Raw genomic sequence first — 16,220 nt, 5'->3', positions numbered from 1 at the left:
GTGCTACGAAAAAAGGTGAAAGTGATATCCCAAGAAGATATCAATACAAAACAAATCGAATTCGGAGCAAAAGCTCATATTTCAGACTAAAAGTCATATCATAGGGCTAAATGAAAGCGTGGAGTGGCACAATGTATTATAACAAACTTGCCACCATAAGCTTCTGTGCCAATGGGTTACCTCCAGATGAATACTGTATGTAAGAACATTTGTATTGATGAAGTGGCATATGTATTATAATAAACCTAGCACTTCCTAGTTTTGGTGCCAATGGGGCACATCCAGAAGGATCTCAGTGCTCTTTCAACTATTGTATTGATGGTTGTAACAATAGGAGACTGCACTAAGAAAGGAATTTAAGTACAATGGTAATTTAGGATTATGGCTCGAAATGTGGTGATGTCAACGAGCAGTTGGGATTAGACATAGAAATAATGGCATACATAGGAATTGCTGAGTTTCAGACGGTTCAGAGCAAACCAAGAAGGGTACTTATACAAACACACCCTATTTCATGATGCAGGAAAGCGGAGTTTTCACTGTCGTAGCTGCACCGGAAGACTGGACTAATACACAATCTTGTCCCATTCATGACAAGGTTTTGAGTGTAGAAGCAGCCTCTAGTGGCATGATTGCTGTGGGGTCCTGCTAGTTCCAGCAGTACAATCTAAATCTGTAGATTCACGGGTGAGCATGGTGAATGGAGCAATTACCGTATGAGTGTAGAGGAATTTTGACCATTTGATCTCCAATCATTGTTCCAAGATAAAGTGTTGGATATAATTGTAAATCTTGTGGACGAATATACGTGCATGATACATCAGATGTCCAATAGAAATTGGAGATTCTATGACGGTGTGCTGCATTAATGTTTTTAACATACAATGGGCCTCATTACGAGGTTGGAGGCAGCCATGGAGCTATTAGCTCCATGGCTGCCTCCAAAACCCTTCTGACTCCGCCCTGGTGAATGGAGCAATTACCGGTCCATTCCAAGGTCGGAGGGACCGGTAATTCCCCATTCACCACGGCCATTCCCCATTCCCCATTCCCATTTGAGCCCCCATAGGGCTCAATGTTAATGGGGAACACGCTAATAACGGTACCGTTATTAGCTCTAGAGTCTTAGTAGAGTCTTAGTAGTAACTCTTAGTAGGGAGGTAAGGGATTACCGGCACCGGTACGGGTACCGGTAATCCCTTACCTCCCACCTCGTAATGAGGCCCAATGACTTTTTTTTTTACTGTTTTTTTGGTTATGTGTATAATAAAAATGTATTCTTTTTGATATTGAGTAAGACCACATCTGAGTGAGGATCCTTTATTTCAGGACTATCCTCCAATTTGTTTGAGCCAGGGAGGGTGAGAAAGCGTTGAAAACAGCCTTCCGTTTGAATATAAAATGCATGGTTTACCCCACGAGGTAGGAAGGTGAAATGTTCCCCTTTTGTGGGTTGCTGTTTGAGAGTGCTAGAATTTAAGAGGCATTCTTCATGGGAATGAAATGATTAACCAGGAGCTATTAATAATGGAATGTGAATAATACAGCGTCTGTCTATAGATTTCCTGTTATGCGTAAACATGTTTTCCCCCATTCTCCCTACTGTAGACTTTCAGTGTGGAGTCGATATATCTTCGGTCTGGGACCCGATATGCTGGTATTAGAAACAACTTTTTAAAGAACTCTGCATTTAATGTCCAACCCGATGGTAGAAAAAAAACAATCTGAAGACCTTGTTGCATGAGGGATCATGGTTAAGTGCACACAGAGTAGGCATAGTGTAATGGAATGCCGCTGTCAACGGCCATTTCTGAATTCGAAAATAAGGACTAGATGTAACCCTCCACACCAACCACCAGATGGCGGCCTATGCAAAGCATGTGAATCTACGCAGATTGACAAGCACCAGAAATAAATATACACACACGCATGCATTTAATTGTGTATTATTATAAAAAGATACTGTCAAATTAACACTTTCAAATATATACTAAAAGAAGTCTGTAGCCTTACTCTATAAAACACATTACAGGGAACTACCCTAATAAGGATGTATTAGGCCTCTATGGTTCCTAGAAAGGAAGGAGAAGAAATTGTAAAACCGAGTAGAAAACAGTCCTAAAGGGCCAACAGTAGATAAAAGTAGGATCACTGTACTGTGCCTGAAGAGATCTCACTTCAGCCCACAATCTAACACTATCATAGAGTGAACGGCAATGATTTATTATACTGAAATGTATGCTGTGGTTATAGGGAAAAGTTAGGTTAGTTCTTATTTTACCCCGCAGGTGTAGCAGGAGATCCAACTAGCCAGACAGGGAACCAGTGGTACCCCATCATTATAGAACTAGCAGCGGTTGCAGAAGCCCACTCATTACAATGGAGATCAACAGTAGGGGTTAGGGTGCTTCAAATCCCCAGTGCTCCACAACCCAGGGGATGCCAGAGAATTGAGCCAACTATGGGATCATGTTCCAAGGAGCCAGAGACAGATACTCATGGGGCAGTCCCGAAACAGTGGGTGCACGGGTGAGTTTGAGTGCTGGCTAGTAATGTGTGGGGTTTATAGTAGGTGTAACTAAAACCCATGACTTAACAAGTACCAAGACAAGTAAAGACACATGGAGAGATGAAAGTATGAAAATATGGCAGCAGTGATAGTAATGACTGGAGCCATCTGCAGGACCCAGTAAGGGTAATATTTATCAATTACAAGGAAGTCCCTAGACTGAAAACAAATACCTAAAGAGCAATTGGACACAGGTTTGTAAGAATACATTTGTATATGGGTGGTGGAGTAAATGTAATCAGACAAACAAGTGGTGCGGCCAAAACACGGGGAAGGAGAAAAAAAACAAACATACAAAGGAAAAGCACATCACATAAAAAATATGCTAAAAAGTTTACATGAAGCTTCTGTTCAAAACATTAATCAGCGTTTTGGAACAATCCCATTAAAAATTGATTACATTGTTAAAGGTTTTTCATCAAAGTAGTTCAAGATCAAATTAAGTTTGAAATATACAAGTAGAAGCAATCAGTCATTCTTTGAGAAAGCATGTGGCGCAATATCGACTCAAGAGCAAGTTCCAGCTATGAAGGCAACTTCCAACTTATGTTACCCAGCCTTCATAAGGACAAGGAAGGAAGCATGTAGTCATTTATCTGGCTAGTTGTATAGTTAAGGACCCAGAAAGGGTCAGAGGCCTGCTTAGGGGATGATGGTACAGAAAGCAGGAAAGCAGTCCTAAAACAGAGGCAAACGCCTGCAGGGGGCTCAAGATGTCTCACTGTCAAGATGAGCCACAGCTCAACAGTGAAAATTCAGGTTTACAGTTGAGGAAGAGCCCCCCCCCCCCCCATCGCTGGGCACTGGGCCTAAAGAAAATTACATAGAGTGCAGCACTGCAGTCGATGAGTCCAGCAATGACAGCCAGTCCCAACAAGCAAAGAAGACTGAAAGAAGTAAAAGCAAAGCCCAGAAAGGAAAAGCAGGTTGCAAAGGGCTAATTGGCAGGGGGCACAGCCAGTATGGCAAAACCAGGATCCCTAACAGCAGTCCATCAAAACGGCAGTCTTCAGTTGAGCTCCGGAATGGATTTGAGGAATTAATTTATTTATTGTTAATTATATAGCGCTAATCCACAGGTGAAGTGCTTCAAAGTGCTTCAAGGTGGGAAGAGAAAAAGGGAATACAGTAATCATTCTTAGGCCTGATCTAAACAGAAAAACGAGCATACTAGGCCTAACGAAATTCTCCTAGTGCAAGTGCATGAAGTGGTAGAGTTGAGACCAAACTCGAGAGGGGGGATGGAAATCAGTTGGAGGTGGGGGCTACATGATAGACAAACTAACTGGTCCTAGTACATTTAGGGCATACATACAAATGGAGGTGCAGAGACTGGGGAGGGCGGTGGGGGGAGGAAGCAGAGTCTGGTCCAGCAGGGCCCTGGGTTAAGTGCAGAGAAGTTGCCCCACTCAAAAGCGTAAGCTGAAGTGCTGTAATGTAGCACAAAGTGCAGCAGCCCGAAGGCAAGTGCAAAAGACTGGCGGGGGGAGCCTGGGACCTGTAGCCTCTGGAGGTGCCCCAGGCAACCAGTCAGCAAAAACTGAACAGAGTTAGGACGGAGAAGGAGGGTGGAGAGAAAAGAAAGGATGTTAGCAGGGACGAGGAAGAGAAAAGGAAGGTCTTGAGGAGTTTCTGGAACTTAAGGTGCTCCCGCTCAAGACAGAGAGAGGCAGGGGGGCTGTTCCAGAGGGAAGCACCTGCAGAGGATAAAGATCTACCCCCAAATCTGTTTGCGAAAGCGGCTCACCCGCAGAGAGTTGGAGGACGACGAGTGGAGGTCTCTAGAGGGAGAGTATTTAGGAAGAGAGCGTTGTAGATAGTGCGGGCCCCAGAAAGCCTTGTAGATTATGCAGAGGGTCTTGAACTTGATCCTTGCAGCCACGGGCAGTCAGTGGAGGGATTTCAGCGCCAGAGAGATGCAGTCCCAGGGCTTGAGGCCAAGGATACATCTTATGGTTCTGTTCTGGATGAGTTGTAGACGACGGAGAGTAGAAGTAGGATGTTGTGGTTAACCGTATCGAAAGCAGAAGAGACGTCGAGAAGAATGAGGACAGAGGGAGAGTTGGAGTCAAGATTTGAGAGCAGGTCTTCACGGGTGTTCAGAAGAGCAGTTTCCGTGCCTCTGGATGCTCTAAAACAAGACTGATGCTCATGGAGACAACCAACAGTTTCAGTATGGAGGACAAGTTGAGTGATAGCCAGCTTCTCCAGGGGTTTTCCCAGGAAAGGGGTGATGGAGATCGGGCGATAGTTTGCCGGAATGGACGGGTCGGCTGAGTTTTTTTTTTTTGGCAGTGTGTGCACAAGAGAGCGCTTGTGAGGGGAAAACTCCAGTGGTGAAAGAGAAGTTGCAGAGGTCAGCCAATGCTGATGTAAGAGTGTAAATATTGCCCTTGATGGCTTTGGAGGGGCAGGCATACACCTGTTTGGAGGAGGCTTTCATAGACCAGACTTGTCTAGAGAACTCATCAGGTGTGACAGGGGAGAGGGAGGAGAGAAGAGGGGGAGGGTTGGGCCCAGCCAAGGGGGCCCAAGAGATGTTGGTGCAGGGTGGGTGGCAGAAGAGAAGGGGGACAGGATGTCCTGTGTTTTGGTGGTGAGGTGTACTGCCAGGGCCAAGCAAAGGGTCTGGGTAGGTGTAGTAGAGGATGCATCTGCAGTGGGGTTGGCCAGTTCTTTGCAGACTTTGAAGAGTTCAGCCATGTTTTTAGACGCCGCATAGAGGCGAGCTTGAATATAGACTCTTTTCTTGGAGCGGAAGCAGAGTCTTTACTGCCTTTGAAGAAGACGGCAGGCCAGTTTGTCAGAGGGTGCGTATGAAGATCCCAATTTCCGTTCCGCTGCTAAGCACTTGCGGTTAAGGGGAGCCAGATTAGAGTCGTACCAAGAGTTGCACTTTTTGGCAGGCTTCAGTCGGACCTTCATGGCAGGATCAAGAATGTCAAGAGTGTTGGAGATGGAATGATGAAAGTTTTCGATGGCTGTATCAGGGTGGGAGTAAGTCGCAGCGGTAGAAGGAGGAGAGTAGGTGGAGGCAAAGGCAGCAGGTGACACTGTTTCCATGGGTCGGATGACCTTGAAGACAGCAGGTGGTGTAGGGTGTGCTACTGACAAAGGAGAAAAGAGCTATCAGTCCATGTGAGGAATAGAGAGTGGGATGTTTGCTGGCCTCACCTCAGATGCTCTCATCACCACAGTGTGCGTAGGCTAGAGGGTAGAAGGAAAAGAGAAAGGGAGTCACATAGGTTTCAGAAAAGTCCTGAAGAGCCAGGAGGGTCAAGATGGATGTTAGGATCCCCGAGAAGGAGGAGTTGGAAAGTGGAGGAGAGAAGAGAAGAGGCCAGGTCAGCCCATTCCGAGAGGAAGAGGGTGGACTGACCCACCGGCCGATACAAGGTGGCCAAGTAAGAGAGGTGACAGGTGAGAGACTGCAGACCAGGCATTCAAAGGGGGAGTAGACCTGAGTGGGAATAATGGAAACAGGGATCCACTCGGGAAAGATCAAGGCTACTCCACCTCCTGGCCTGTTGGGCCTGGGCATGGAGAGGATCTTGTAACCTTCAGGGAGGAGTGTGTCAAAACTTGTGACAGAGCTGTCCTTAAACCATGTCTCACTAAGAGCAAGAACATCAAGGTCCAGGAGTTCCAGGAAATGGCAGATGTCAGAGGAGTGCTTGACAGCAGAGCGAGAGTTTAGTGTGGCGACATGGAGCAGGTTGCTACTTTTGAAGGACTTACGTGAGGGTATGCAGGCGACAGAAGTCCCCCCGCAAAGTCAAGAGTGCCTGAAGTAGGAAGAGGCAGAGGAAGTAAGGGAGCTCCAGGTGCAGTGGCAGTGGGTGGCCAGGGCAGCAGGGTGGAGAGGGCTGACGAGGTTGTCAGTGTAGTGTGAGTAGGCAAGGGAGCCTGTACAGTTGAGTGTGACAATGGGGGAGTTGTAAGTTTGGTAGGAGGCAAGGTAGCCAGGGTGGGCCTAGTTGGCAAGGGGGCCTGGGTGGCCGCACAGGCAGATGGCAAGGGACCCTGTGAAGAGGAAAGAGGAAAGTTGATAAGGTGAGGAAGGAGCCTTTCAAAAAGTAAGAGGTTGTGTTGAGGCGCTTGAACTAGGATGGTACCGTTTCGATAGACATTTATGATGGCCCTGGAGGAGAAGGCAAGAAGGGCCTCCCAGCGGTTGCCACCATTTATGTGTGAGGAAGAGTAAGGAGAGAGCAAAGCGGCCATATGAGGAGTCAATATGTTGGGAGAAGGAACGATAAAGTGGATGTCGGTGAAAGTCTCTGTGGTGGAAGCACTGACATGGGTGTGAGCGATTGGAAGGCTGGGTTGGAAGGTCCTTCTTGAGTTTCTTCCTGCCAGACTTAGTGAGAGGTGAAGGATCGGAGATGGAGAAACAGAGTAGATGGGGGAGATAGAAAGTGCCATAGTGAGGGGCACAGGGTGAGGTACACTTAACCAGGCAGAGCAATTGAGGTACTTGAGAGGAGGTAGGCAAGAAGGGAGCGCGTGAACAGGGAGACAGACAGGATAGGGAAGAGACAATGGGAGATGACAAGGGTAAGGGAAAAAAATAGTAGCCTAGACAGAGAACAGAGGGGGGGAAACCTGTCGACACGTTCTTATAAAAAGCAGGATGTGCACACAGCTAAATTTGTTTTGAAATAGCAGCAAAACAATCGGGATGTGCACAATTCGATTTTCTTTGTAGGTCCAAAGGTATAGCAGTACAATGGTACAGGGGTGTAGGCAGTGGAGGGGAAAGTCCAGGAAGGAAGTGGGTGTTACGTTTTGGTGTTTTGAAACGAAAAAGAGAAGAGAGAAAAGACAAGTGCCTTCTGAGGATATGTTTATGGAGATTGTCAGGAGAGGCACGAAGTCCAGAGGATGATGCAGGGAGCACAGAAATAGTCCACACGTACGTGATAGCTGAGGGGGTGATTACATAGCCAAAGAGCGCCTGGATAAGGTCCACAGTATCCAGGTGCATAATGAGGGACTGGCAAATAGTGGTGGGGCCCACAACGCCCAGTCAGGACCGGAGCAGGCAGGGCCTTACTGTGGGGGCCTTGATGGTGTGGGGCCGGCTAACGCCTGCCGGTGGCTGCTGTTGGTTAAAAAGGCCAAAAGCTGCCCAATCAGGGAGGCAGCAAGCTCACCAAAGGTTTCAACACGGACACGCCAATGCGTCGCCCATTTTAAAGAAACTTTTTTGTTTTTGTAAATGAAGGCATAATGGTGATTGAAGAGGTATAAACCCTCCCAGCACAAATATGCACTATGAATGGACAGGATCTTCAAATCCACTGACAAGATAGTGGGCCCGATTCACAGATGTGTTTTATAATGGCGCAATCCTATAGGAAAATGCTTTGTGAATCAGGCCAAGTGACTCTGTGGCTGTCCAAAGCTAGACAATCAATTATATGACATGTAGCACATGAGGGTTTGGGCAGCCAGCCAATCAGGCTGGCCCTAAAGGTGCCAAACACACAGGTACCCCCACATAGGATGCACATTGGGATACCTGGAGGAATGTGCATTAGGCTAGTAATACAATAAAAAAGGCCATCAGATATGCTGTATAAACTAAAGTACAGCTGCCACCAGCTTCTTGCCCAACACAACATCAAGGTGATGCTATTACCCTGTAAACAAAATAGGGTGCCTAAAAAGGACCCCTGCCCTGGTGGCCTTATGGGCTATTAAAGGCACACATTAGAAAAATGTCTGCTGTGAATGAAGAACTTCTGTAGAAGCTACCTCTGGACGTCTCGCAGGTCACTGCCTACCCAGGCATCTCCTTGGCTTCGCCCCAGCCTTTTTGTCTCCCACCTTGTGTGCGTCAGTGCTCCTCACTGCAGTGCTGTGTTTATCGCCAACTTCTGGCACATCACTTTACCAGATGGGTCTCCTGAGAGGTCTGTGCCAGACCTTGGGGTTCTCAGCTTTCACTCATCTCCACATTCTCAGCATTCACTTGCTTAGGACTTGCCACAACTTGGTTTCTCTGCATCTAGGTCCTTCCTAGACCTTTGGCTGATTTCACATTCTTTATCATGGCCAGTGGTTCTCTCTCCGTTTCGGCAGAAAGCAGCAAGGAACAAGTCCTGGTCCCATTCTGCTACTCCTACTGAGTTCAACCAGGCTCTTTTATAGGACATACATGTTCTCTTTAATTGTACCAAGCAATGTAATTGCTGGGGTTTTATATCAGGGTCTTGGATTGGGCTCTTTATTTCCACAAACTGTTCTTTAAAAACTCATAGTTACAAGAATCTTTAGCATTATGGATCACTGTATTTCACACAAGCATGCACAGCATTGCTTACTGCACATTCACTGCATAATGAAGCGTAAGCCACTGGAAACTGAGGGGGCCCCCAGGTTTCAATGCCTTGGCATCTCAAAGGGATGAATGATGAAAATGTGTTGCACTGGGAGTGGTAGTGGTCCTCTTCCTTTTGTCCGATTTCCTTTGGGATCAAAATGATCCTGTTAGTGCCAAGAGGTAAATAAGGAACAAGTTACTTACCTGTAACTGTTGTTCTCCAGCATGTGTCTGGCATGGATTCACATGCTCATGAATATTCCCCGTCGTCAGGCTGGGAATCCCCGGTAAAGAAAAAACCAGTATCAGTTTCGTTTCTGATCTGTCTTTCGTAGTAATAACCAATCACTGGTCTCTGCGTCATACTGACCACAGCCAATGACTGCCCTCTACCTAAGCCCCGCCTCTGGCAGCCATCTTCAGATTTGGAAGCACGTGAAGTGGCAGTATGACCAAGTGAAGAGCCGCAGAGGGGTAGGCGGGAGGGTTCGCATGTGAATCCATGCCAGACCCATGCTGGAGAACAACAGTTACAGGTAAGTAACTTGTTCCTTCTCCAGCATGGGATCTGGCATGGATTCACATGCTCATGAATAAAGAATACATAGCAGTACACACATGTACAACCACGGGAGGTGGCAACAGGCTCAACATTAAGCATTACATCAAACTCAACATTAAGCATCTTACCTCCTCACCAGGCTCACCTCAGGCGAACAGGTTGCGCAGCACTGCTTGGCCGACCCTGGACTCCTCCCTGGAATCCCGATCGACGCAGTAGAATTTCGTGAAGGTGTGCATCGACCTCCACGTAGCAGCCCTGCATATGTCCAGCAGGGGCACACCAGAAAGGAACGCCGTGGTAGCTGCGATCGCTCTGGTGGAATGGGCTCTCGGACGGCCAGGCAGCGGTCGGTTTACCAACCGATGACAGTACATGATACAGCCGGAGAGCCATCTGGAAATGGAAGCCTTCGAGAGTGCCTTCCCCTGATTGACAGGTCCAAAATTCACAAAGAGTTGTGACGTCTTCCGAAAACACTTTGTGCGGTCCACGTAGAACTTTAGCGCTCTAGCCACATCCAGCGAGTGCAAAGTCCTCTCAGCCGGCGACGAAGGCGACGGGAAGAACACAGGCAACACCAAGGGTTCGTTGAGGTGGAAGTCTGACGGCACCTTCGGCATGAAGGAGGGGTGCGTCCTGAGCACTACCCTCCTGTCGTGAAAAGTCAAGTACGGGGCCTTGCAGGAAAGGGCCTGGATCTCTCCCACTCGTCGTGCGGAGGTGATGGCCACAAGAAACGCTGTTTTCCACGACAGAAACTTCAACGGGGCCGAGTGCAGAGGCTCGAACGGAGGTCCCATGAGCTTGGTCAGCCCACGTTGAGCTCCCACGCCGGGCCCGGAGCCTTCACCGGCGGGAACGATCTGAACAGTCCCTTCATGAACTCTTTCACCAGACGATGAGACCACAAGGACGTCCGCCGCGTGGTTCTGGTGTATCGGGAGATCGCAGCAAGATGAATCTTGATGGACGCGTGTGCCAGTCCAGCTTTGGCCAGCGTCAGCAGGTACGGCAGTACTTGGGGAGCCGTAATCCGTAGAGGGTTAATCTTCTGTGCGTGGCACCAGACAGAGAACCTCTTCCATTTGTGTCCGTAGCATTTCAGAGTCGAGGACGCCCTGGCCTTTGCAAGAACCTCTCTGCAGTCGGCCGGTATGTCGTATCCTCCAAACTCTAGCGCTGCAGGAGCCAGGCCTGCAAGTTCAGCGATTTCGGGTCGTGGTGGAGGATGGCGCCTCCTTCCCTGGAGAGTAGATCCGCGTCCACCGGCAGCTTGATTGATGGGGACGCTGACAAGTCCAGAAGGTCCGGGAACCATATCTGCCTCGGCCATGCAGGTGCGACGAGGATCATCCTGCACCGTGACCTCTTGAGCTGGTTGATGAGCCGGATCAGCAGTGGCAATGGAGGGAACGCGTAAAGGAACAGGCCCTCCCAGGGGAACGAAAAAGCATCGCCCATGCTCCTCGCCTGGGGAAACCTGCTGGCGAACCTCCGGCACTTGGAGTTTGTCGCCGTCGCGAACAGGTCGATCTGGGGTGTGCCCCACCGTCGGAAGAGGCGATCCACTAGATCCTGCCGTAGTTCCCACTCGTGGCACGAGCGCAGCTCCCTGCTGAGTGAGTCGGCTATGGTGTTTTTTATCCCTGCCAGATGAAACGGCACCAGAAATATCCTTTGGGCGACGGCCCAATGCCACAGGTCCTGCGCCTCCTTGGACAGTGCTGGGGACCTGGTTCCGCCCTGTTTCCTGATGTAAAACATGGTGGTGGTGTTGTCGGTGAAGATCCTCACCACCTTGCCCTTGAGGGACGGAAGGAAGGACCTGAGGGCCCAAAACACTGCACGGAGCTCCAGGACGTTGGTATGTAGTGATTTCTCCGTCGGGAGCCAAAGGCCTCTTGCGTGCAGATTTTCGGTGTGCGCTCCCCACCCTTCTAGGGAGGCATCCGTGGTCACTGTCTCCTGGTGGGCTGGGGTCTGGAAGTCCATGCCCGCCGTCAGATGCGCGCGGGTGTCCCACCACCGGATCGCTCGTCGGAAACTCTCGTCGAGTGTGATCCTTTCCTCGAAGCTGCCCGTCGTTTGGATCCAGCGCGCGTCCAGGAACTCTTGCAACGGGCGCATCCGGAGCCTGCACAGGGGAATTAGGTAGATGCAGGAAGACATCATTCCGAGGAGGGACTTGATGGACCTCACCTTGGCCGCGTCGGCCACCAACATCCGTTGTAGCTTGCCCAGGATGGCCCTGGTCCTCTCCTCCGACAGGGAGGCCAGAAGGGACACTGTGTCGAGCCTCGCTCCCAGAAACAGTGCGTCTTGCGCGGGTACCAGGTGGGATTTGGCGTAGTTCACGGAGAATCCCAGGTCCGTGAGAAGCTGGACGGTCCTTGCCGTGTGGTCCACGGCGAGCTCCCTCGTCTTGGCTCGGATGAGCCAGTCGTCCAGGTAAGGGTAGACGTGGATCCCCTCTCGGCGCAGCTGCGCCGCCACCGGTGCAAGGCACTTGGTGAAAACCCTGGGTGCCGACCGTAGTCCGAAGGGGAGGGCTTTGAACTGGTAGTGACGCCCTTGGACCACAAACCTGAGAAATTTTCGGTGCCCCCTTAGGATGGGAATATGGAAGTAGGCATCTTCCAAATCCAACGACGACAGGAAGTCTCCTTCCTCCAGCTGACCCAGGACGTGCTGGAGGGTGACCATCCGGAACTTCTGAGCCTTGATGAACTTGTTCAGACGTCGCAGGTCTAGGATGGGGCGCCATCCTCCCGTCTTCTTCTTCACGAGGAAGTATCTCGAGTAGACTCCGGAGCCCCGAAGCCTCTTTGGGACGAGTTCGATGGCGCCCTTCCTGCGCATCGCCTTTACCTCCAGGAGAAGCTGCGGGACGTGAAGCTCTTTCCTGGCCACGGGGGGGACGCGCGGGCACCTTCTTTGAAACTGGAGCGCGTGGCGCCGGGCTAAGGCGTCCAACACCCAACGGTCGGTGGAGATGGACTCCCACACGCTGACGAAGCTCGCCAGCCGGCCTCCCACCGGGGTGCTTCGGTGGGGGCCCGACCCCACGGCCGATTCAATCCTGTTTCGACGAGGCTTTGCCGCCTTGACGACGACGGCGGGGCCCGTCCGACTTGCCTCGTCCCCTATAGGCCTCCTGAGACGACGAGCGGGCCGCTTGACGATAGGTGGAGAAACCGCCGCCGGAACCTTTGGAGGCGCCCTTGCCTCCGCTGCTCCGAAAGGGCGGCCGTCGTTGTTGCAGAACCCCAAGGGCCCGGGCCGTCTCCGTGTCCGCTTTAATGGCCTGAAGGGAATCGTCCACTGTTTTCCCAAACAGGTTGTTCCCATCGAACGGCATGTCCAGGACTCTGGTCTGTACGTCTTGACGGAAGTCCGTAGCCTTGAGCCATCCACGCCGCCTAAGGCACACGCCGTTGCCCAACTGGCGAAATCCCGTATCGGCGATGTCCGTCGCAATAGTGATGGCGTGGTCCGACGCCACCTCACCTTCCTGTAGGATCTCCAGGGCATCCGCCCTCTTGTCGTCCGGTAGGAAGTCCAGCAGAGGAGCCAGTTTGTACCATAGCTCCCTGTCGTAGCGGGCCACGATAGCCAAGGCGTTGGCCGCCTTAATCGTCGTCGCTGCAGACGAGATGACCCTGCGTCCCATAGAGTCCAATTTCTTTCCCTCGCCGTCCGGCGGGGAAGTCGATGTGGAGGCCGCACCCCCCCCCCGCTTTCTTCCTGGCCGCCGCGGAGACGACGGAGTCCGGGGTAGGCTGCGCCCGGAGGCACAGGGGGGCCGCGTCCGGGACCCGGTACTTCTTTTCGTACCGGTCTCTTCTCGCTGGCGTCGTGGAAGGGTTCTTGAGGAGGGCGAGGCCCTCATCCCAAATGTCGTCCAGTAGAGGCACCGCGAGGACCGTCTTCCTCTTGGCCTCGCGCCGTTGATAAAGGAATCCCTCCTTTTTCTTCTCCTCAGGGCAGAGTTGGAAAAGATCGGATGCCCTGGCGATCATGGAGTGGAACGATCCAATCTCGTCGGGCGGAGAAGCCCTGGTGGGAGGTGAGGACGGAAGATCCTCGTCGTAGACCTCGTCGTCCGTACCCGTCGCGGCCGTGTCAGTCCCCGTATCATCCCCTCGAGTCGTGGACGGGGAGGAGGGCTGGACGGGGCGCGACGGCTGAAAAGGAGGTGGAGGGTGAATCCTTCTTTTCTTGGGAGGAGGAACACCAGAAGGTCCCGGTTCTGGGTCCCCCGACGGGAGTGGTTCCTCCGCTGGCAACGGTAGTCTCGTCCTTATCTCCGTGCATAAGGACTGTATAGCCAACAAAATGGCCGCCGAGTTGTCTTGCGGCGCTGGCAGAGGGGAATCCGACGGGCGATCAGGGGCCCCGTCGGTGCCCTCGGCGATGTCGTCGTCACCCGCGTCGGGATCCATCCCGACGGGCCGGTCTTCTTCCACGCCGAGGCCGTGGCTTAAGACCTCGATCAGCTCTTCCTCCGAGGTTGAAGCCGAGTCTACGACGACACCCTGCCCCCCCTTTTTCTTCTCCGCCGGAGATTTCACGGGGGTCCTATCGATGGGCATAAATGAGGACTCCCTCCGAGGTGGCAGGGAGACTCTGAGCCCCGAGGTCGCCACCACTGGCGTAGCCTCCACAGTCTGAGCCAGGGCCGCCGCGACAGTCTCGATACAGGCCTTGGCCGGATGGATTAAGGCCTTCACCACCTTAGGTGCGCTCACCGCCTTATCCTTGAGGGGGGGGGGACACTGCCTCGCTCCCCCTCCGATGGGGCCTTCGAGCTCGACCGGGGCCTCTCCAGGAGCTTCGCCGGGTGCTCGGCCTTCCTCTTACCCAGAGCGTTGGCTCGTGGTTGATGGTACCGGGGAGGGTGCGCCCTGCCTGGCGCCCGTAGAGCCCGACCGTTCGGCGCTCCCGGTGCCAGCGGACTCGCGGTGCTTGGCATTGTGTTGGACCCCCGTCGCCGGGGCGTCCTCAAAGGTCTTAGAAGACCGCTCGGATTTCTTCCTCTTCTTCTCGCCGGACGGGCTCTTCCCTTCCAGCCAGTTGGCGAGACGTTGATGGTGGTCCTTCATGGTCCGCTCCGACATGTTGCCGCAAAACGCACAGTCCTTCTCCACGTGCGTCTTGTCCTCATGTAAGCAGTAAAGACAAAAGGAGTGTTCGTCCTCCTTAAAGACGTTCTGCAGCTGGCATTCAGGGCAGACCCTGAACAGCTTTCCGGGCGTCGAGCGTCCCTTCTCCTGGGCCATGTCCGGGAAGGGCCTGAGAAAACTTCTGGAATCCTCCAAAAGCATAGCTCGACGAAATCTTCACCCTTGAGGGGCGCAGACGAATCCGACACGGGTCCCCGTTGATCGGATGGAGAGTCCGTGGAGCTTGAGGCTCTTTTGACCGAAAAAAACGAAGTTTTTGAGAAAAAACGTGAAAAAATAGCACTAACGCTCGAGAGCAATTGCACGAGGATCCCAACACATGAACGTGCGGTAAAAATCTGAAGATGGCTGCCAGAGGCGGGGCTTAGGTAGAGGGCAGTCATTGGCTGTGGTCAGTATGACGCAGAGACCAGTGATTGGTTATTACTACGAAAGACAGATCAGAAACGAAACTGATACTGTTTTTTTCTTTACCGAGGATTCCCAGCCTGACGACGGGGAATATTCATGAGCATGTGAATCCATGCCAGACCCATGCTGGAGAATATTCTAATTCTCCTGGAAAGAGAGGACCCCAGAAGGTAGTGTGTATCTCTCAATGAATCTGTGATGTGTGACCCGACAGATGAGCAAGGCACTGTGTCAGACTCTCCAGTAGTGTAAATTTCTAGTTATTTCTAGCAAGGCATTCTGTGAGGCCACATGACCAGGAATTGTGCAGACATTAAACATAAAAACAAAAAATATACTCTTTTATTCTGAATTTTATTTACAGAGACAATCAAAAAGGAGAAAATAATGCATCTTAAAAAGCATAATTACCGCCATTGGGCTGCGTTCAGAATCACAATATGTCAGCAGCTCATATAGAGTAACTCCAAAAGACCACACATCAGAGGCAATGTAAAACTTGCAGTGAAGCAAACATTCTGGAGCATACCTGAAAGAAAAAACAATTTACAAATGCAGTTTAGCAATCCGCTTGGATTATATCTTCTAAAGAGAAAAGTGCATTGAAGACGCAGATTGTTTAAGCTGGAGTTTATGAAACCTGTGTGGGTTTCTGGTAATGTTTTGTTTCTGCCACCGTTTCACATTTTCATCATACACAGATATAGGTTTCAGGAGCAGAGCATGCTCAGAAAAATCTTAACGTGCCACAAGAGATGCCAAAGCAGTTCTGCATTGTGGAGAAGTGCCATCACCATTTTCCACATATAAAGGCATCACCCTTGCACAAAACACTATTTATGTCTAATTTCCCTGTGCCAAAGGGACTAGTGAGTGGGTGGTCGCCAAATGTTTGAATGTTATGTTGTGGGGTTTTCTGCCATGCTCTTCTTGGATTTGCATGATCTCTTGGCACTGTGGTCGATCCGAAAGAGGGGGGCGGGCTTGGTTAGTGGGGAAAGAGGTAAATGAAATTTACCATTGCTATGTTAATGCGTAAAGTTAGTAACTGCTTGGATACTTCATGTGGGTATATTTCTAGGTAGTTTGTCCAAAGTAATTGAGGTACAGGTGTCCTGACCTGATCCTCCACATGGCAGTATGGTGACTATGAGCTAGTCGGGA

At 51.0% G+C, this 16,220-nt stretch overlaps 1 protein-coding gene across 3 annotated transcripts in view; it reads right to left on the bottom strand.

The window, feature by feature from the left end:
* JAK1 (Janus kinase 1) overlaps positions 1-16,220 on the bottom strand; it is a 1,055,078-nt gene that overhangs the window by 79,965 nt on the left and 958,893 nt on the right. For all 3 annotated transcript variants that reach the window (XM_069641985.1, XM_069641984.1, XM_069641986.1), the window contains one exon: positions 15,468-15,585. In XM_069641985.1, the coding sequence (XP_069498086.1) occupies positions 15,468-15,585 (118 nt within the window). The remainder of the gene's footprint in view (positions 1-15,467; positions 15,586-16,220) is intronic.

Source organism: Ambystoma mexicanum, chromosome 1q, assembly GCF_040938575.1.
Source record: "Ambystoma mexicanum isolate Mex_15411 chromosome 1q, UKY_AmexF1_1, whole genome shotgun sequence".
NCBI classification, from domain to species: Eukaryota; Metazoa; Chordata; class Amphibia; order Caudata; family Ambystomatidae; genus Ambystoma; species Ambystoma mexicanum.
The sequence above is the reverse complement of the archived record's forward strand: the minus strand, read 5'-3'. Positions and strand labels throughout refer to the sequence as shown.